At 47.0% G+C, this 23,515-nt stretch overlaps 1 protein-coding gene across 1 annotated transcript in view; it reads left to right on the plus strand.

The window, feature by feature from the left end:
• The window catches only part of LOC135057303 (protein-glutamine gamma-glutamyltransferase E-like), a 266,064-nt gene that overhangs the window by 48,191 nt on the left and 194,358 nt on the right, over nt 1–23,515 (plus strand). The window contains exons 4-6 of the mRNA XM_063963192.1: nt 285–500; nt 3,239–3,357; nt 13,868–13,996. Coding sequence (XP_063819262.1) covers nt 285–500; nt 3,239–3,357; nt 13,868–13,996 — 464 coding nt within the window. The remainder of the gene's footprint in view (nt 1–284; nt 501–3,238; nt 3,358–13,867; nt 13,997–23,515) is intronic.

The raw sequence follows: 23,515 nt of genomic DNA on the forward strand, positions 1-23,515 counted from the left end.
GCACTCTAATGCCACCTTTCAAAATGTGTCCCAAAATTAGGTCACATGCAAAGACAATGCACAGACATGTGATGGCAACGTCCTATAAAACGTAAATAAAGTAATTTGTTCCTCAGATTGTCTTGCAGAGTCCCACTCAACACAGATTCACAAACAAAGGTGCAATCTTTATCTATTACAGAACAGTTGTCATCACCCCTTTAATAGAGTTTGTATGTTTTCTATGCTGACAAAATATATAACTACGACACTATAAAATCTAATATTTATTTGTACATTACCAGGTAACTCCCTCCTTGAAAATACTTTCACAGACTCAGCCATGTCTTCAACGAACAGCTGGGGAGCTCAAAGAGGATCAAGTAATTCTACCTCTGTAACTTTTACTCTTTTCACACCAAATGATGCTGTGATTGGCCGTTATGCTCTAACTGTGCAGACTAATGGAGGCGGCAAACGAATTGGAGAATTCATACTGCTCTTCAACCCTTGGGCTCCAGGTATAGTTCAAATATTAAAATATTTAGGGGTACATTTACTAAGCAGTGATAAGAGCAGAGAAGTGAGCCAGTGGAGAAGTTGCCCATGGCAACCAATCAGCACTGAAGTAACAGCTATAATTTGCATACTATAAAATGATACAGAGCTGCTGATTGGTTGATGGGGAAATTTCTCCACAGGCTCACTTCTCCGCTCTTATCACTGCTTAGTTAAGGTTCCCCTTAAATTCCTTATTTCATAAAGTACCGCAAATGTTCAGAAGGGAGAATCTGCAGGTGTACACTGTTTTTGTAACAAAAATGTAGAGTTAGCCATAGGTTACTGGTCTCTTGTAACCAACAATATTTTCAGCCAGATCTTGATGGTTTTTCAATTTGATTCCATGAGGGAGATGGTTGCCACCATCGGTTGCTTGGTTCTGATGTGAAGTTTGGTGATCTATTTCCTGCTGCATACACAAGAAGGTCACTTGCAGTTCTTTTCCATGCACAAATTTATTTGCACATGTTCACAAATGTACTATCAATGGCTCAACCATTGAACGGTTTACAGATGGTCGCATGCCATTGTTTGCCATTTAACAATGGTGGCAACACGGGATCCCACACTGCCAATGGCCACCAATGAACTAAAGCAGCACATAACATGTAAAGGACAGGGTCGCTGTGACAGGGGTGGGTGCAAAGTGCCTGACCTAGGGCTGTCTGCGGGCAAAGTGCATCCACGTCCCATTTTGGAACACAGCGGTGCACAGGACCAGGAGAGGTCCTCCACTATTGCCATCCTTATATGGCAATAGTGATTTTGAAACTTCTTCTGCTGCTGTTTTTGTTAAATAGACTTCCCCATGCTATGTTTGAGAAAGTTATTGCCCTAGGAAGCAGATAATGGCTGTCATCAGCCAAGGGCTTGTGTGGCGAGAGGGCTTGTGTCTCACCACAACTGCCCACATTTTTGTGGGGTCAGCTCCCTCCAAGGGATAGGAAAATAAGACCTGCACATTCTGCACCGCAGTAGAAGTGTGGATTCTGGGCTTTCTGGATTGCACAGCTCCAAGTGTAAAAATAGAAGTCCGGGTTTCCCAGCTCACTCAGAGCCAGCAGGAAGTCAGAAGCAAGAGAGGGATTTAAAACGCCCATACACCCACTGCACATTGCGCTGATGCCTGTTTGAGGTCACGAGTATGGTGCAGTTTGTAGTGCCAGGGACTGTGGACGTTGGAAGTGCCAGGAAGAGCATGGCAGATGGTGGCTGCAGGCAGCAGGGAGTGCTAAGACATTTACTTTAATTTTTTTCATTTTGAGTTATGTTACTATGTGACCAGGCCCAAGCCTGTGTATGCTATGCTATACTTAGTGTGTTTTACCGGAAAACCTGCCTGAGAGTTCTTATTTCCAGTACTAGTTTTACACTTGTTATAAAGGAAAAGCTCTATCTTCTGTTTTCACCAGATTTAAGGCTTATCAGCCATTAATATATATGCCTCTTAAACATACTTGTCTACTTTTGAAAAAGCATTTCAGGGAGATGTGAAAGTAACACCTATCTGTCTGGACGTGTACTGCTACATCTGAGAGGCGTGTCATAAAAATTACTTACATCCAAATGTAAATGAGCCCCAAAGTTAGTAAGATCTACTTGTTGAAGAAAAGACACTGATATTTTGCAGGATTTGTTTGTGTATTGTGCTTTACAAGAGGTTCCATTTACTGTAAGTGGCCACAAGAAACTTTATTTAAAATGCATGTAGCCATAGGGATCACTGTGCCTTATAACCAATGCAGGGTAATGGCACCAATGTTCCCATTTGAATGTACAATATGTATCTGTGATTTTTTTTTTCCCTTCAAGAATGTAACAGCTGCATTATGGGATAAAGGTGCAATCAGGGAGATTGCTGGACTATTCAGGGAGATTGCTGGTATTTCAGGGAGTCTCCTGCAAAATGAGTTAGTGTAGGAAAGTATGCCCTTAAAGATGTGGTTGGTTCAAAAGAAAACAGAAAAGAACTTCTTAGGCACCATTTTTCAGCTATTGCAGTGCAGCCATATATCCAACGTGCACAAATGTACATACGGTAGTAAACTTTAACAATATTTTTATTTACACTAAAAGCATCTACATTAGTGCATATGTCACAATGCAAAAATGGAAATTCAGAGCATAAATAAGTGACCCTCATATAGAACAGTTTACAATTGCTAGATATGAGGATATGCTAAAAAGGATGTATAAAAAAAGTCTCCTAGATTGCATACATTAATGAAAAAAAAAGTTGTCCAAAGATATAACTTATAAAATTTGTCGTGATCACTTACCACTAGAGGCAGCTTTCTATTGCAGTTTGCAATGCACAGTCATTTATGTTTTATTTATTTATTGATACATTTATCAAATCAAATCAATTGGAAAGTAAATGGCAAATGGTATTGTAAATGGCATTGTTCTAAATGGCATATATTTGGCTGTTCAGAATGCAGTTGGCTATTGCTCATCTCAGATTAAGGAGCTGAGTTCACGTGCCATAAATTTGAATGTGCAGTGTGCTAATGCAATACTTAATATGGGTATGATGTAGTAAATGTTGTCACAGAATTATCCATGCTGACAGGATTCATGACACCCTTTTGTTAATGCTTGTAATGCAGTATGTTTTCATGCCAATACAATTCCGCAGACATGAAAAGGACAGCTCAGACTTGTCCTGGTAACACCCTGTCTCAATCGTACCTTTCAGGTGATATTGTTTACTTGTCAGACCAGGCTCAAAGGGAGGAATATGTTTTGTCGGAGTTTGGTCTTATCTTCATTGGTGAAGCAGGAAACCCATCTTCTGCCCCCTGGAACTACGGACAGGTAATACCAGACACTACAGTGCAAATAATTCACTTGATCATGTTGTTCATGATGTTATCTTTTCCATCCACATTACGGGCCTTATTTAGGGTCATATTTATTAATTATCTGGTCATAGACTGGATCATTTAAATTCATTATCACCACTTATTGCAGCAGTAAGAAATTTTCCCGACTATATTAAAAAACAGAAGCAGGAACAGGGCCTCCGATAACTTAATTTCTCTTTTGGGAGCAGGGCGCACTACTGGGCATACGTGGCCTGCTGACTACATAAGCGCAACTGGAAAGTGCCAGATCCTTCTCCTGGTAACTGTTGTGGAATGTAGCCCACAGACTACAATACCTAACGCAATCTGGAGATGGCGTTAGCTACCGGGGCTTCTGGAGCTTGGAAAATTTGGCACAAAAGCAGCCCCATAGAAATGTATGGGGACTGTTTTTACAGCTGAAACGTAGGGCTGCAGCCAGCAGCTATATCTCCAATATACATTCTGGTGATACTTAAAATTAGGTATTTTCGGGGGGATATACCACAGATATTTGATAAATAAGACCCATAGAGTTATTAGCAAAGCAAATAAGAGGGACAGATGTACACTCCAAGGGAGTAGGCAAATTAAAAGAAACCTGCAGACAGAATGGGTGGGGGGGCGGAGATATTTCCAGCTCAGCATAAATTGCAGTGTAAAAATAGAGTTGCCCAAGGCTGTTTCTATTCTAACCAATTTGGCTCCCAGTGCGAACACAAAAAAGTGTGTGCACCCCGGAAAAGGGGGCGTGGTCTAGCAGAAAATGGCCAAATACTACCTTACATCATAATTTGCCCCACACAGTAATGCCTCTAGCATAAGATTATGCCTCACACAGTATTGCCCCTTGCACCATATTAAGACCTACACAGTAATGCCCCTTGCACCATATTAAGACCCACACAGTAATGCCCCTTGCACCATATTAAGACCCACACAGTAATGGCCATTGCACCATGCCTCACTTAGCTAAAATTGTTGCTGTACCTGCTTGTTGTCAAGGGATTGTTTCATTGCACAGCTGGCCTGGCCCTAGACACGGCACTGCCTGCATGCGTAAAACATATATATATATTAATAATAGTTTGCATCTCTTGCATTGCAGCAACATGGAGCAAATTTGTTTCTTTGTTCTAGTTTGTTCTTAACTCTAAATTCTGCCCTATGTGAACAACACCAGATGAAGCAAGTTGTTTTTATATTGATTACACTGCTTGAATTTATACAGAGTATAGTGCTATTAGGGGCCAAGATAGGTTTTCTTTCACCCAGGCAAAGATCAGCTTGGTATTCCCGCCCTTCTACTACTGCCCGCACCACTGCCCTCTTCTCATTCTCTCTTTTCCAATGGTACCAACAAAGTTCCCAAAGCTCATACAGACAATTTTATAACAAGTCACAAGGGGGGTCATTCCGAGTTGTTCGCTAGCTGCTTTCGTTCGCTGCGCAGCGATCAGGCAAAAAAAGGCACTTCTGCGCATGCGTATGCAACGTAATGCGCACGCGCATCGTACTATTACAACGAACGATGTAGTTTCACACAAGGTCTAGCAAAGCTTTTCAGTCGCACTGCTGGCCGCAGAGTGATTGACAGGAAGAGGGCATTACTGGGTGTCAACTGGCTTTTTCAGGGAGTGTTCGGAAAAACACAGGCGTGCCAGGAAAAACGCAGGCATGGCTGGGCGAACGTAGGGCGTGTTCGTGACGTCAAAACAGGAACTAAATAGTCTGAAGTGATCGCAAGCGCTGAGTAGGTCTGAAGCTACTCTGAAACTGCACAAAAATATTTTGTAGCCGCTCTGCGATCCTTTCGTTCGCACTTCTGTTAAGCTAAAATACACTCCCAGTGGGAGGCGGCATAGCGTTTGCACGGCTGCTACAAACTGCTAGCGAGCGAACAACTCGGAATGACCACCAATGTGTCATATTCATCATGAAAAATTAGTGAAATGAGAATTTTCAGTTTTGAATTCTCATTCTTCTATTTCACAGTTTTTTCTAAATTCATCATTCATCAAGCACCAAAAACTTAGGGGCGTGGATTTATGGGGAAGGGGCATAACCACAGAATAGTACCAATTCACATTACACCGCACAGTAGTGTTTCTTAGTCACATTACACCATACAGTAGTACCCCTGATACACGTTACACTACACAGTAGAGCCTGTTATACACATTACACCTCATAGTAGAGCCTGTTATACACATTACACCACACAGTAGAGCCTGTTATACACATTTCACCACAGTAGCGGAAACTTTTCCTTCAGATAACTCATAGCCTGGCCTTTCACGAAAATCTTCATCATGCCCAACTTATGTGAAGCAGAGCTAAAATGATGATATGCGGCTCAACCAATGGAGTGTACTTGACATTCTCTCCAGCAACATAGGTTTCTCTCGCTAGTCACTTTTTGAGATATAGTGGGACAGGAGCCAGCAAGCAACATGGTATCCAGCGCTAAGAGGGTGGCTCTGCCCCAGGGGGAGAATAAGGAATATGAGGAGGGGGATTCTGATGATACAGAGGATGAGGAGTCTGGGCATGATACATTCCAAATAGCGCAGGCAGAGGGGAGTCTTGCCGAGCACTTAATGTGATTAAGGGGACTATGTATTAAGCCTTGGAGAGAGAGAAAGTGGATAAAGTACCAACCAACCAGCTCCTTTCAGTTTTCAAACACAGCCTGTAACATGGCAGTTAGAAGCTGATTGACTGGTACTTTATCTCTCTCCACGTTATCTCTCTCTCTCCAGGGCTTAGTACATAAGGCCAAAAATATTTTCATTTTCAAATGTCCATTTTTCAAAATATCTCAAAAACCTTATATCAAATTCCTGATTGTATATTTGGATTCTTCGCACAAAATAACATGGACATTGATGTTTATCTTGTTAGATGCAACATGGTTGTTGTATAATAATAAGAATTTACTTACCGATAATTCTATTTCTCATAGTCCGTAGTGGATGCTGGGGACTCCGAAAGGACCATGGGGAATAGCGGCTCCGCAGGAGACTGGGCACAAAAGTAAAAGCTTTAGGACTACCTGGTGTGCACTGGCCCCTCCCCCTATGACCCTCCTCCAAGCCTCAGTTAGGATACTGTGCCCGGACGAGCGTACACAATAAGGAAGGATTTTGAATCCCGGGTAAGACTCATACCAGCCACACCAATCACACCGTACAACTTGTGATTTGAACCCAGTTAACAGCATGATAACAGAGGAGCCTCTGAAAAGATGGCTCACAACAATAATAACCCGATTTTTGTAACAATAACTATGTACAAGTATTGCAGACAATCCGCACTTGGGATGGGCGCCCAGCATCCACTACGGACTATGAGAAATAGAATTATCGGTAAGTAAATTCTTATTTTCTCTGACGTCCTAGTGGATGCTGGGGACTCCGAAAGGACCATGGGGATTATACCAAAGCTCCCAAACGGGCGGGAGAGTGCGGATGACTCTGCAGCACCGAATGAGAGAACTCCAGGTCCTCCTCAGCCAGGGTATCAAATTTGTAGAATTTAGCAAACGTGTTTGCCCCTGACCAAGTAGCTGCTCGGCAAAGTTGTAGCAGGAGCACCCAGCTTGTTGGGTGCATACAGAATAAACAGCGAGTCAGATTTTCTGACTCCAGCCGTCCTGGAAACATATATATTCAGGGCCCTGACTACGTCCAGCAACTTGGAATCCTCCAAGTCCCTAGTAGCCGCAGGCACCACAATAGGCTGGTTTAAGTGAAATGCTGAAACCACCTTAGGGAGAAATTGAGGACGAGTCCTCAATTCTGCCCTATCCGTATGAAAAATTAGGTAAGGGCTTTTATAGGATAAAGCCGCCAATTCTGATACACGCCTGGCTGAAGCCAGGGCTAACAGCATTACCACTTTCCATGTGAGATATTTTAAGTCCACAGTGGTGAGTGGTTCAAACCAATGTGATTTTAGGAATCCCAAAACTACATTGAGATCCCAAGGTGCCACTGGAGGCACAAAAGGAGGCTGTATATGCAGTACCCCCTTGACAAACGTCTGAACTTCAGGAACTGAAGCTAGTTCTTTTTGGAAGAATATTGACAGGGCCGAAATTTGAACCTTAATGGACCCTAATTTTAGGCCCATAGACAGTCCTGTTTGCAGGAAATGCAGGAAACGACCCAGTTGAAATTCCTCTGTAGGGGCCTTCCTGGCCTCACACCACGCAACATATTTACGCCAAATACGGTGATAATGTTGCACAGTTACATCCTTCCTGGCTTTGATCAGGGTAGGGATGACTTCATCCGGAATGCCTTTTTCCTTCAGGATCCGGCGTTCAACCGCCATGCCGTCAAACGCAGCCGCGGTAAGTCTTGGAACAGACATGGTCCCTGCTGGAGCAGGTCCTTTCTTAGAGGTAGAGGCCACGGGTCTTCCGTGAGCATCTCTTGAAGTTCCGGGTACCAAGTCCGTCTTGGCCAATCCGGAGCCACGAGTATAGTCTTTACTCCTCTCCTTCTTATGATTCTCAGTACCTTGGGTATGAGAGGCAGAGGAGGGAACACATACACTGACGGGTACACCCACGGTGTTACCAGAGCGTCCACAGCTATTGCCTGAGGATCCCTTGACCTGGCGCAATATCTGTCCAGTTTTTTGTTGAGGCGGGACGCCATCATGTCCACCTTTGGTTTTTCCCAACGGTTCACAATCATGTGGAAGACTTCTGGGTGAAGTCCCCACTCCCCCGGGTGGAGATCGTGTCTGCTGAGGAAGTCTGCTTCCCAGTTGTCCACTCCCGGAATGAACACTGCTGACAGTGCTATCACATGATTTTCCGCCCAGCGAAGAATCCTTGCAACTTCCGTCATTGCCCTCCTGCTTCTTGTGCCGCCCTGTCCGTTTACGTGGGCGACTGCCGTGATGTTGTCCGACTGGATCAACACCGGCTGACCCTGAAGCAGAGGCCTTGCCTGACTTAGGGCATTGTAAATGGCCCTTAGTTCCAGGATATTTATGTGAAGTGACGTTTCCATGCTTGACCACAAGCCCTGGAAATTTCTTCCCTGTGTGACTGCTCCCCAGCCTCTCAGGCTGGCATCCGTGGTCACCAGGACCCAATCCTGAATGCCGAATCTGCGGCCCGCTAGGAGATGAGCACTCTGTAACCACCACAGGAGAGACACCCTTGTCCTTGGAGACAGGGTTATCCGCTGATGCATTTGAAGATGCGATCCGGACCATTTGTCCAGCAGATCCCACTGAAAAGTTCTTGCGTGGAATCTGCCGAATGGAATCGCTTCGTAAGAAGCCACCATCTTTCCCAGGACCCTTGTGCATTGATGCACTGACACTTGGCCTGGTCTTAGGAGGTTCCTGACTAAGTCGGATAACTCCCTGGCTTTCTCCTCCGGGAGAAACATCTTTTTCTGTACTGTGTCCAGAATCATCCCTAGGAACAGCAGACGTGTCGTCGGAATCAGCTGCGATTTTGGAATATTTAGAATCCATCCGTGCTGTCGTAGTACTACTTGAGATAGTGCTACTCCGACCTCTAACTGTTCTCTGGACCTTGCCCTTATCAGGAGATCGTCCAAGTAAGGGATAATTAAGACGCCTTTTCTTCGAAGAAGAATCATCATTTCGGCCATTACCTTGGTAAAGACCCGGGGTGCCGTGGACAATCCAAACGGCAGCGTCTGAAACTGATAGTGACAGTTCTGTACCACAAACCTGAGGTACCCTTGGTGAGAAGGGCAAATTGGGACATGGAGGTAAGCATCCTTGATGTCCAGAGACACCATATAGTCCCCTTCTTCCAGGTTCGCTATCACTGCTCTGAGTGACTCCATCTTGAACTTGAACCTTTTTATGTAAGTGTTCAAGGATTTCAGATTTAAAATAGGTCTCACCGAGCCGTCCGGCTTCGGTACCACAAACAGCATGGAATAATACCCCTTTCCCTGTTGTAGGAGGGGTACCTTGATTATCACCTGCTGGGAATACAGCTTGTGAATGGCTTCCAATACCGCCTCCCTGTCGGGGGGAGACGTTGGTAAAGCAGACTTCAGGAACCGGCGAGGGGGAGACGTCTCGAATTCCAATTTGTACCCCTGAGATACTACCTGCAGGATCCAGGGGTCCACTTGCGAGTGAGCCCACTGCGCGCTGAAATTCTTGAGACGGGCCCCCACCGTGCCTGAGTCCGCTTATAAGGCCCCAGCGTCATGCTGAGGACTTGGCAGAAGCGGGGGAGGGCTTCTGTTCGTGGGAAGAGGCTGTCTGCTGCAGTCTTTTTCCCCTTCCTCTGCCCCGGGGCAGATATGAGTGGCCTTTTGCCCGCTTGCCCTTATGGGGACGAAAGGACTGAGCCTGAAAAGACGGTATCTTTTTCTGCTGAGAGGTGACCTGGGGTAAAAAGGTGGATTTCCCAGCCGTTGCCGTGGCCACCAGGTCCGATAGACCGACCCCAAATAACTCCTCCCCTTTATACGGCAATACTTCCATATGCCGTTTGGAATCCGCATCACCTGACCACTGTCGCGTCCATAACCCTCTTCTGGCAGAAATGGACAGCGCACTTACTCTTGATGCCAGAGTGCAAATATCCCTCTGTGCATCTCGCATATATAGAAATGCATCCTTTAAATGCTCTATAGTCAATAATATATTGTCCCTGTCCAGGGTATCAATATTTTCAGTCAGGGAATCCGACCAAGCCACCCCAGCACTGCACATCCAGGCGGAGGCGATTGCTGGTCGCAGTATAATACCAGTATGTGTGTATATACTTTTTAGGATATTTTCCAGCTTCCTATCAGCTGGTTCCTTGAGGGCGGCCGTATCAGGAGACGGTAACGCCACTTGTTTTGATAAGTGTGTGAGCGCCTTATCTACCCTAGGGGGTGTTTCCCAACGCGCCCTAACCTCTGGCGGGAAAGGGTATAATGCCAATAATTTTTTAGAAATTAGCAGTTTTTTATCGGGGGAAACCCACGCTTCATCACACACCTCATTTAATTCATCTGATTCCGGAAAAACTACGGGTAGTTTTTTCACACCCCACATAATACCCTTTTTTGTGGTACTTGTAGTATCAGAAATGTTCAAAACCTCCTTCATTGCCGTGATCATGTAACGTGTGGCCCTACTGGAAAATACGTTTGTTTCCTCACCGTCGACACTGGAGTCAGTGTCCGTGTCTGTGTCGACCACCTGAGGTAACGGGCGCTTTAGAGCCCCTGACGGTGTTTGAGACGCCTGTACAGGTATTAACTGATTTGCCGGCTGTCTCATGTCGTCAACAGTCTTTTGTAAAGTGCTGACACTATCACGGAATTCTTTCCATAAGACCATCCAGTCAGGTGTCGACTCCCTAGGGGGTGACATCACTAACACAGGCAATTGCTCCGCCTCCACACCATTTTCCTCCTCATACATGTCGACACAACGTACCGACACACAGCACACACACAGGGAATGCTCTGATAGAGGACAGGTCCCCACTAGCCCTTTGGGGAGACAGAGGGAGAGTTTGCCAGCACACACCAGAGCGCTATATATATATAGGGATAACCTTATATAAGTGTTTTTCCCTGATATAGCTGCTGTATATATTTATCTGCCAAATTAGTGCCCCCCCTCTCTTGTTTTACCCTGTTTCTGTAGTGCAGGACTGCAGGGGAGAGTCAGGGAGCCTTCCTCCAACGGAGCTGTGAGGAAAAAATGGCGCCAGTGTGCTGAGGAGATAGGCTCCGCCCCCTTCTCGGCGGCCTTTCTCCCGCTTTTTTAAGGAAAAATTGGCAGTGGTTAAATGCATCCATATAGCCCAGGAGCTATATGTGATGTATTTTTTGCCAAATAAGGTGTTTTTATTGCGTCTCAGGGTGCCCCCCCCAGCGCCCTGCACCCTCAGTGACCGGAGTGTGAAGTGTGCTGAGAGCAATGGCGCACAGCTGCGGTGCTGTGCGCTACCTTATTGAAGACAGGACGTCTTCTGCCGCCGATTTTCCGGACCTCTTCAGTCTTCTGGCTCTGTAAGGGGGCCGGCGGCGCGGCTCTGGGACCCATCCATGGCTGGGCCTGTGATCGTCCCTCTGGAGCTAATGTCCAGTAGCATAAGAAGCCCAATCCACTCTGCACGCAGGTGAGTTCGCTTCTTCTCCCCTTAGTCCCTCGGTGCAGTGAGCCTGTTGCCAGCAGGTCTCACTGAAAATAAAAAACCTACTTTAAACTTTTACTCTAAGCAGCTCAGGAGAGCCCCTTAGTATGCACCCTTCTCGTTCGGGCACAAAAATCTAACTGAGGCTTGGAGGAGGGTCATAGGGGGAGGGGCCAGTGCACACCAGGTAGTCCTAAAGCTTTTACTTTTGTGCCCAGTCTCCTGCGGAGCCGCTATTCCCCATGGTCCTTTCGGAGTCCCCAGCATCCACTAGGACGTCAGAGAAATTATCATTAGTCACACTGACATCCCATTTTACTAATACCCCTTTCACACGGAGCCGAAAACCCAGATTTTTGCTGGGGCAAGCCTGCGTGACCCGGGTCCAGACTCAGTGTGAAGGGGTCGACTCGGGTAATGCATCCTGGGTCCAATACTGCTTGTGTCTAGGGTTATTCCTGGGTCCAACCCAAGTCTGCCTTTCACATTGCAGTTGACATGGGATCAGACCCAGGAATAACCCTGGTCGCAACCCAGGTCAAGGACCCGGGATGCATAACCTGGGTCGAACCTTTCACAACGAGCCTGAACCCAGGTTGTGCGGGCTTGCCCAGGCCATATCCCGGCTTCCCGGCTCTGTGTAAAAGGGCCATTTTGCATCTGACATGATATATATCACTTTGCATGTCATTTTTTATATAGAATCCATATTCTATATGGTCGGACACATGGTTTTAGTGTGAAAGGGGTATAAGAAGGAAATATAGGGTTTATGCTGCATGCACAAAAAATAAATAAATAAGATACAATGATAACTTCAGCCACACTTTAACCAAACCTCCCTCTAATCTATTCCGGATGAGTAACATTCTCTTTTTAAACTAAGGGGCAGATTTAACAATGGCTAATGTTCTTGTTATCACTCGTTACTAATCTTAAATGGTGATCCAACCAATCAGCTCCTTAGTGTCATCTGTTTAAAACATGATAGATAGGAGCTGATTGGTTGGAGCACCATTTATGATTAGTATAACGAGTGATAACAAAAATATCCAATGGATAGGTTTCTGTACCTGTTTAAGTTATATTTCAGCTTCTGGCTAATTGTCATAGACTACTCCAATATGGACTTGTCCCCTGACTCAAATGAAACTGCTATTTAGAATAGCAAGGTGTTTTCCCATATATGTAGTAACTGGTAAATCCACATTGTGAGGCTATTTCTATAAAGCAACCTATTGCTTTTAAAACGGTATCTGGACTCTGGGTCGACACCACTTAGGCCGACACCCATTGGTCGACAGTGGCTAGGTCGACACCAGAAATAGGTCGATGCAGTCATTAATTCAACCTGAACAAGGTCGACATGCAAAAGGGTCGACATGAGTTTTTTTCTAAATATATTTTTTTGAACTTTTTCATACTTTACGATCCACGTGGACTACGATTGGGAATGGTAACCTTGTCCGAAGCATGGCGAGCGAAGCGAATTGGACTAATTGGGGTTCCCGGTCACTTTACGAAGAAAACACCAAAAAAACATGAAAAACTGATGTTGACCTTTTTCATGTCAACCTTGTTCATGTCGACCTAATGGCCATGTCGACCTATTTCAGATATTTCAGATATGCCCCACAATGCCAGTTATACATATGCCCCACCCACCCCACCCCTCACCTCCCCTCACCTCCCACCTCCCTCCCGCTACTGCTGTGTCAGGGTCGGAGGATGGAGAGGAGAGCAGAGCGCGGGCCCATCCCTCAGTGCTGCTCAGTCAGACTCTGGTGATCTCCGTCAGCGGCATGTATCTTCTCAACTGAGCACCGGTTCGTTAGCCAATCAGAGCTCGCGGACCGGCAGCCGCGACTCCTGATTGGCTAATGAACCGGTGCTAAGCTGTGAAGATACATGCCGTGACCAGAGACCAAAGTGTGACTGAGCAGCACTGAGGGACAGAACTGCGCTGCGCTCTCCTCTCCTTCCCTGACACAGCAACAGGCTGGGAAGGGGAGGAGGAGCACATCGGCGGCTTTTACCGCAGTAGCCGCTAACAGTGGCTATGGTGTGTGAGTGACGGCCCACGGGTACGGCGTACGGGTGACTAGATTCTTAACCATATGCCGTACCCGAGCGTACCGTCGCACTTGCAGACCTGGTCTCTCTTATACAGATCTGTGACTCTCTGACACAGAGCTCCTAGCCACGCCCAGCGTTAGCAAATGAGTCATAGAGTCACAGATCTGGACAACTATATATGAGATACTACACAATCATGGCTTGATTTCACTATGATATTACAGCTCCTTACAAACTGTATATGTACATTTAGTTTCAGGAAAGGATTCTTTATATCACTTTTGTCCTGCTGGATTCATCTTTGAGTTTCCGAAGGAACCCCTCTGAGGATGTCCGGAAACGTAACAACCCTTTACATGTCAGCAGAGTCCTGAGTGCCATAGTAAGTGACCAACTAAACCTTAATCAGAAACTTGTGTTGTCACTTGTCAGCTATACTAAGCACAGTGGGGCAGATGTACTAAGCCTTGGAGAGAGATTTGGGGTCTATTTACTAAGCCTTGGATGGACATAAAGTTGCTGGAGATAAAGTACCAGCCAATCGGCTCCTAACTGTCATTTTTCAAACACAGGCTGTGGCACGGCAGTTAGGAGCTGATTGGCTGGTACTTTATCTCCAGTGACTTTATCTCCATCCAAGCCTTAGTAATAGACCCCATAGTACCAACCAATCAGCTCCTGACATTTTTCAAACTAAGCCTGTAACATGGCAGTTATGAGCTGATTGGCTGGTACTTTATCTCCATCCACTTTATCTGTCTTTAAGGCTTCGTACATAGACCCTCGCAGGCGGTTGTATATATGCCCTACAATGCTGTACCGGAAATGATATACTTGTGAGATCTGGTCCTAATTTACTATGCAGTGTTTGGTTGGTTGGTTGGTTGGTTGGTTGGTTGGTTGGTTGGTTGGTTGGTTGGTTGGTTTTTTGAGTGGTGCGATTGATTTCTTTTTTTATTGTTTTATTTGTATTTATTTATTTATTTGTTTGTGTATCTCTGTTAACGTTCAGTCATGCCACGCAATCTTGCCTGTCAAAAGCAATTAATTAACTTGATGTTTTAGCAATTACTCCTGTTCAGTCTATTCATTTTTTTTGGGTGGGTTTGCTAGCGATGTTAAAAAACCACCACTTTATAAATCAGGGATTTCAATTCTATTCTTTGCAAGGCCTAAGGGAGACATTTACCATAGATTGAATATTGCATGTGATCTGGGCAGGATCTTATCGTCCAGAATTGCATTGCTATATGCGATCCTATTTTCAGTATGTAACATCCAGCACATACAGGGACAAGGGCTCTGAAAGGAGCCCGTACCTGTGATGTGTCAAGCGCAGTGTCCGTGCCTCTGTGCATGCGCGTTATCCTCACCGTTGTGCTCAGGGGCTATTTCCGGTGGAGGGTTCCTGGGAAACCCTGCCGGAACTACATCCCGCAAAGTCTATCCCATATGCTACAATGGGAATCCAGATAGATTTATTCGTCGAGCCGCCTCCCCCATAGAAACCTAGGGGGGATGTCGCTGAGTACGGCAATGGAGGGATTGCAGCAGGTATCAGTATCGGTACCTGCTGCGATCCCTCCTTCATACAATGCAGGGATACATAGTATTTACAGCTAGCCCCCGAAAATGGGTGTTTCGGGGACATAGCCGCACATACTGTTTGATAAATGGGCCCCTAAAACATCTACGATACAGCAATACAGTGTACCTATACAAAAAAAATAATAATAATTTAAAAATGCAGTGTAAAAGCAAGTGCAAATTGTAGTGTCTCTGAACATAGGTGGTCATTCCGAGTTGTTCGCTCGCTAGCTGCTTTTAGCAGCATTGCACACGCTAGGCCGCTGCCCTCTGGGAGTGTATCTTAGCTTAGCAGAATTGCGAACGAAAGATTAGCAGAATTGCGAATAGACACTTCTTAGCAGTTTCTGAGTAGCTCCAGACCTACTCACAGATTGCGATCAGCTCAGGCCATTTCGTTCCTGGTTTGACGTCACAAACACGCCCAGCGTTCGGCCAGCCACTCCCCCGTTTCTCCAGACACTCCCGTTTTTTTCCTGGCACGCCTGCGTTTTTCCACACACTCCCAGAAAACGGCCAGTTTCCGCCCAGAAACACCTACTTCCTGTCAATCACTCACCGATCAGTAGAACGATGAAAAATCTTCGTTCGGACGTGAGTAAATCTACTAAGTTTTGTGCTAAAATACTTACCGCATGCGCACTGCGTACAATGCGCATTTTTGCCTTAATCGCTCCGTTGCGAAAATCGGCAATGAGAGAACAACTCAGAATGACCCCCATAGAAAAGTATGAAATAATAAGCCTGATTCAGAAGTGGATGCAGTTGCATTAGCTATTGTGATTTGCTCTGGATTTGTGGTTGCGGTAATATGCAAATGCTACTTTCTGCCTCCTGTTTGTGCATCGGCATGTGACAGAGTACAAGTGCTGAGTTGCCCATATCCAGTGTCCGTGAACAGTGGAACTGTATCGGTGGGTCTGAATACTCCACCATTGACACTTACCACAACCTTTGGCCTGCTCAGTGTTTTCTTCTCAAATTCCTCAAAACATGGCCTCTGTGAATGTGGATCTGCGTTTGGGAATGTAGCCATGTTCACTGACACGCTTGTGGAACTCTCATAACATGCACATGAGTATTTGTGAAAGCTTCAGGCCACCTCCCAGTCATCGCCGAGTATGCCCAGGTTGTGTGCCACAGGCTCTACTGCAAGGGTCTACATTCAGTGGTACACATGCGCCATAGGGTTTTTAAGGTATTTTCTGCAAGGGCAATAGCAAATGATCATTCAACTGCGCAAATATTGGCACTGCGTCTACCTCTGAATCAAACCTCATGTTCCAAAACAGTTAGGATGTGTATAGGAGGTGAGGTTATGTGTATTATGGGAGCTTCCTAAATACAGTGAAAATATGTTTATTATATCAGCACTGTTTTGAATTGATTATATAACAAAATGCTTTTCACATAAAGTGCAAACTAAACAGCATTCTATTCCCCTTCCCTAAAATTACCCATCCTAATAAACATACAAAGCAAGACAAATATAAAATTTCTCTGACGTCCTAGTGGATGCTGGGAACTCCGTAAGGACCATGGGGAAAAGCGGCTCCGCAGGAGACTGGGCACAACTAAAGAAAGCTTTAGGACTAACTGGTGTGCACTGGCTCCTCCCTCTATGACCCTCCTCCAGACCTCAGTTAGAATTTTGTGCCCGGCTGAGCTGGATGCACACTAGGGGCTCTCCTGAGCTCTTAGAAAAAGAAAGTTTATTTTAGGTTTTTTATTTTCAGTGAGATCTGCTGGCAACAGACTCACTGCTACGAGGGACTAAGGGGAGAGAAGCGAACCTACCTGCTTGCAGCTAGCTTGGGCTTCTAGGCTACTGGACACCATTAGCTCCAGAGGGATCGAACACAGGCCCAGCCTCGGTCGTCCGGTCCCGGAGCCGCGCCGCCGTCCCCCTTACAGAGCCAGAAGCAAGAAGAGGGTCCTGGAAATCGGCGGCAGAAGACTTCGGTCTTCATCAAGGTAGCGCACAGCACTGCAGCTGTGCGCCATTGCTTCCCATGCACACCTCACACTCCGGTCACTGATGGGTGCAGGGCGCTGGGGGGGGGGCGCCCTGGGCTGCAATATTGAGTACCTTGGCTGGCAAATAACACATAATATAGTCATAGAGACTATATATGTGTAAAATACCCCTGCCAGATATACATAGAAAAAAGCGGGAGAAGTCCGCCGGAAAAGGGGCGGGGCTATCTCCCTCAGCACACTGGCGCCATTTTCCCTCACAGCTCCGCTGGAAGGATTGCTCCCAGGCTCTCCCCTGCAGTTTCCAGACTACATAGAGTAAAAAAGAGAGGGGGGGCACTAAATTTAGGTGCAATATTGTGTATACCATCAGCTATTGGGAAAAATCACTCAGTTATAGTGTTAATCCCTGTGTTATATGGCGCTGTTGGTGTGTGCTGGCATACTCTCTCTCTCTGTCTCCCCAAAGGGCTTTGTGGGGTCCTGTCCTCAGTTAGAGCATTCCCGGTGTGTGTGCGGTGTGTCGGTACTGCTGTGTCGACATGTTTGATGAGGAGGCTTATGTGGAGGCGGAGCAGGTGCCAATAAATGTGATGTCACCCCCTGCGGGGTCGACACCTGAGTGGATGGTTATATGGAAGGAATTACGCGACAGTGTCGACTCCTTACATAAAAGGTTTGACGACATAGCAGATGTGGGACAGCCGGCTTCTCAGCCTGTGCCTGCCCAGACGTCTCTAAAGCCATCAGGGGCTCTAAAACGCCCGCTACCTCAGATGGCAGACAAAGATGTCGACACGGATACTGACTCCAGTGTCGACGATGATGAGACTAGTGTACATTCCAATAGAGCCACCCGGTACATGATTACGGCAATGAAAAATGTGTTGCATATTTCTGATATTACCCCAGGTACCACAAAAAAGGGTATTATGTTTGGGGAGAAAAAACTACCAGTGGTTTTTCCCCCATCTGATGAATTAAATGAAGTGTGTGAAGAAGCGTGGGCTTCCCCCGATAAGAAACTGGTAATTTCTAAAAAGTTACTAATGGCGTACCCTTTCCCGCCAGAGGACAGGTCACGTTGGGAGACATCCCCTAGGGTGGATAAAGCGCTCACACGTCTGTCAAAAAAGGTGGCACTACCATCTCCGGACACGGCCGCCCTAAAGGAGCCTGCAGATAGAAAGCAGGAGGCTATCCTGAAGTCTGTATATACACACTCAGGTATTATACTGAGACCGGCTATTGCTTCAGCATGGATGTGCAGTGCTGCAGCTGCGTGGTCAGATTCCCTGTCGGAAAACATTGATACCCTAGACAGGGACACTATATTGCTAACCGTAGAGCATATTAAAGACGCTGTCTTGTACATGAGAGATGCACAGAGGGATATTTGCCGGCTGGCATCTAAAATAAACGCAATGTCCATTTCTGCCAGGAGAGGATTGTGGACTCGGCAGTGGACAGGAGATGCAGATTCTAAAAGGCACATGGAAGTATTGCCTTACAAGGGTGAGGAGTTGTTTGGGGATGGTCTCTCGGACCTCGTTTCCACAGCGACAGCTGAGAAATCAGCATTTTTACCCCATGTTCCCTCACAGCCAAAGAAAGCACCGTATTATCAGGTACAGTCCTTTCGGCCCCAGAAAGGCAAGCGGGTTAGAGGCGCGTCCTTTCTGCCCAGAGGCAGAGGGAAAAAGCTGCAACATACAGCCAGTTCCCAGGAACAAAAGTCCTCCCCCGCTTCCTCTAAGTCCACCGCATGACGCTGGGGCTCCACAGGCGGAGCCAGGTACGGTGGGGGCCCGTCTCAAGAACTTCAGCGACCAGTGGGCTCGCACACGGGTGGATCCCTGGATTCTACAAGTAGTATCTCAGGGGTACAAGCTGGAATTCGAGACGTCTCCCCCTCGCCGTTTCCTCAAATCTGCCTTGCCGACAGCTCCCCCGGACCGGGAGGCAGTGCTGGAGGCGATTCACAAGCTGTATTCTCAGCAGGTGATAATCAAGGTGCCCCTCCTTCAACAAGGACGGGGTTACTATTCCACAATGTTTGTGGTACCGAAACCGGACGGTTCGGTGAGACCCATTTTAAATTTAAAATCCTTGAACACTTATATAAGAAGGTTCAAGTTCAAGATGGAATCGCTCAGGGCGGTGATTGCAAGCCTGGACGAGGGGGATTCCATGGTATCACTGGACATCAAGGATGCTTACCTGCATGTCCCCATTTACCCTCCTCACCAGGAGTACCTCAGATTTGTGGTACAGGACTGTCATTACCAATTCCAGACGTTGCCGTTTGGTCTGTCCACGGCAACCGAGGGTATTTACCAAGGTAATGGCCGAAATGATGGTACTCCTTCGGAGAAAGGGAGTTTTAATTATCCCGTACTTGGACGATCTCCTTATAAAGGCGAGGTCCAGGGAACAGTTGTTGATCGGTGTAGCACTAGCTCGGGAAGTGCTACAACAGCACGGCTGGATCCTGAATATTCCAAAGTCGCAGCTGGTTCCTACAACGCGTCTACTGTTCCTGGGGATGGTTCTGGACACAGAACAGAAAAAAGTATTTCTCCCGGAGGAGAAGGCCAAGGAGTTGTCATCTCTAGTCAGAGACCTCCTAAAACCAAAACAGGTGTCGGTGCACCACTGCACGCGAGTCCTGGGAAAGATGGTGGCTTCTTACGAAGCAATTCCATTCGGAAGGTTCCATGCAAGGATCTTTCAGTGGGATCTGTTGGACAAGTGGTCCGGATCGCATCTTCAGATGCATCGGCTGATAACCCTGTCTCCAAGGACCAGGGTGTCGCTGTTGTGGTGGCTGCAGAGTGCTCATCTTCTAGAGGGCCGCAGATTCGGCATACAGGACTGGGTCCTGGTGACCACGGATGCCAGCCTTCGAGGTTGGGGGGCAGTCACACAGGGAAGAAACTTCCAGGGACTATGGACAAGTCAGGAGACTTCCCTACACATAAATATTCTGGAACTAAGGGCCATTTACAATGCCCTAAGTCAGGCAAGACCCCTGCTTCAACACCAGCCGGTGCTGATCCAGTCAGACAACATCACGGCGGTCGCCCATGTAAACCGACAGGGCGGCACAAGAAGCAGGATGGCGATGGCAGAAGCCACAAGGATTCTCCGATGGGCGGAAAAATAAGAATTTACTCACCGGTAATTCTATTTCTCGTAGTCCGTAGTGGATGCTGGGAACTCCGTAAGGACCATGGGGAATAGCGGGCTCCGAAGGAGGCTGGGCACTCTAGAAAGATTTAGGACTACCTGGTGTGCACTGGCCCCTCCCACTATGACCCTCCTCCAAGCCTCAGTTAGGACACCGTGCCCGGACGAGCAGACATAATAAGGAAGGATTTAGAATCCCGGGTAAGACTCTTACCAGCCACACCAATCACACCGTACAACTCGTGATACTATATCCAGTTTGACAGTATGAAAACAACTGAGCCTCTCAACAGATGGCTCAACAATAACCCTTTAGTTAACAATAACTATTTACAAGTATTGCAGACAATCCGCACTTGGGATGGGCGCCCAGCATCCACTACGGACTACGAGAAATAGAATTACCGGTGAGTAAATTCTTATTTTCTCTAACGTCCTAGTGGATGCTGGGAACTCCGTAAGGACCATGGGGATTATACCAAAGCTCCCAAACGGGCGGGAGAGTGCGGATGACTCTGTAGCACCGAATGAGAGAACTCCAGGTCCTCCTCAGCCAGGGTATCAAATTTGTAGAATTTTGCAAATGTGTTTGCCCCTGACCAAGTAGCTGCTCGGCAAAGTTGTAAAGCCGAGACCCCTCGGGCAGCCGCCCAAGATGAGCCCACCTTCCTTGTGGAATGGGCATTTACAGATTTTGGCTGTGGCATGCCTGCCACAGAATGTGCAAGCTGAATTGTACTACAAATCCAGCGAGCAATAGACTGCTTAGAAGCAGGAGCACCCAGCTTGTTGGGTGCATACAGGATAAACAGCGAGTCAGATTTTCTGACTCCAGCCGTCCTGGAAACATATATTTTCAGGGCCCTGACAACGTCTAGCAACTTGGAGTCCTCCAAATCCTTAGTAGCCGCAGGCACCACAATAGGCTGGTTCAGGTGAAACGCTGACACCACCTTAGGGAGAAACTGGGGACGAGTCCTCAATTCTGCCCTATCCATATGGAAAATCAGATAAGGGCTTTTACATGATAAAGCCGCCAATTCTGACACTCGCCTGGCTGAAGCCAGGGCCAATAACATGACCACTTTCCACGTGAGATAGTTCAGATCCACGGTTTTTAGTGGCTCAAACCAATGTGATTTTAAGAAACTCAACATCACGTTGAGATCCCAAGGTGCCACAGGAGGCACAAATGGGGGCTGAATATGCAGCACTCCTTTCACAAATGTCTGAACTTCAGGTACTGAAGCTAGTTCTTTTTGAAAGAAAATCGACAGAGCCGAGATCTGTACTTTAATGGAGCCTAGTTTTAGGCCCATATTCACTCCTGCTTGCAGGAAATGCAGAAATCGACCTAGTCGAAATTCCTCTGTTGGGGCCTTTTTGGCCTCGCACCATGCAACATATTTCCGCCATATGCGGTGATAATGCTTTGCCGTAACATCTTTCCTGGCCTTAATAAGCGTAGGAATGACTTCTTCCGGAATACCCTTTTCCTTTAGGATCCGGTGTTCAACCGCCATGCCGTCAAACGCAGCCGCGGTAAGTCTTGGAACAGACAGGGCCCCTGTTGTAGCAGGTCCTGTCTGAGCGGTAGAGGCCACGGGTCCTCTGAGAGCATCTCTTGAAGTTCCGGGTACCACGCTCGTCTTGGCCAATCCGGAACCACGAGAATGGTGTTTACTCCTCGCTTTCTTATTATTCTCAATACCTTTAGTATGAGAGGCAGAGGAGGGAACACATAAACCGACTGGTACACCCTCGGTGTCACTAGAGTGTCCACAGCTATCGCCTGAGGGGCCCTTGACCTGGCGCAATATCTTTTTAACTTTTTGTTGAGGCGGGACGCCATCATGTCCACCTGTGGTTTTTCCCAACGGTTTACCAGCATCTGGAAGACTTCTGGATGAAGTCCCCACTCTCCCGGGTGGAGGTCGTGTCTGCTGAGGAAGTCTGCTTCCCAGTTGTCCACTCCCGGAATGAACACTGCTGACAGTGCTAGTACATGATTCTCCGCCCATCGGAGAATTCTTGTGGCTTCCGCCATCGCCATCCTGCTTCTTGTGCCGCCCTGTCGATTTACATGGGCGACTGCCGTGATGTTGTCTGACTGGATCAGCACCGGCTGGTGTAGGAGCAGGGATTTTGCTTGACTTAGGGCATTGTAGATGGCCCTTAGTTCCAGAATATTTATGTGAAGGGAAGTCTCCTGACTCGACCATAGTCCTTGGAAGTTTCTTCCCTGTGTGACTGCCCCCCAGCCTCGAAGGCTGGCATCCGTGGTCACCAGGACCCAGTCCTGTATGCCGAACCTGCGGCCCTCTAGAAGATGGGCACTCTGCAGCCACCACAGTAGCAACACCCTGGTTCTTGGAGACAGGGTTATCAAGCGATGCATCTGAAGATGCGATCCGGACCACTGGTCCAACAGGTCCCACTGAAAGATTCTGGCATGGAACCTGCCGAAGGGAATTGCTTCGTAAGAAGCCACCATCTTTCCCAGGACCCGCGTGCAGTGATACACTGATACCTGTTTTGGTTTCAGGAGGTCTCTGACTAGAGATGACAACTCCCTGGCTTTCTTCTCCGGGAGAAACACTTTTTTCTGGACTGTATCCAGAATCATACCCAGGAACAGTAGCCGTGTTGTCGGAACCAGCTGTGACTTTGGGATATTCAGAATCCAGCCGTGCTGGTGCAGCACATCCTGGGATAGTGCTACTCCCACCAACAACTGTTCCTTGGACCTCGCTTTTATTAGGAGATCGTCCAAGTACGGGATAATGAAAACTCCCTTTCTTCGAAGGAGTATCATCATTTCCGCCATAACCTTGGTAAATACCCTCGGTGCCGTGGACAGTCCAAACGGCAGCGTCTGGAATTTGTAATGGCAATCCTGTACCACAAATCTGAGGTACTCCTCGTGAGGATGGTAAATGGGGACATGCAAGTAAGCATCCTTGATGTCCAGGGATACCATGTAATCCCCCTCGTCCAGGCTTGCAATAACCGCCCTGAGCGATTCCATCTTGAACTTGAATTTCTTTATGTATGTGTTCAAGGATTTCAAATTTAGAATGGGTCTCACCGAACCGTCCGGTTTCGGTACCACAAATAGTGTGGAATAATAACCCCGGCCTTGTTGAAG

The sequence above is a fragment of the Pseudophryne corroboree genome, chromosome 3, assembly GCF_028390025.1.
Source record: "Pseudophryne corroboree isolate aPseCor3 chromosome 3, aPseCor3.hap2, whole genome shotgun sequence".
NCBI lineage: Eukaryota > Metazoa > Chordata > Amphibia > Anura > Myobatrachidae > Pseudophryne > Pseudophryne corroboree.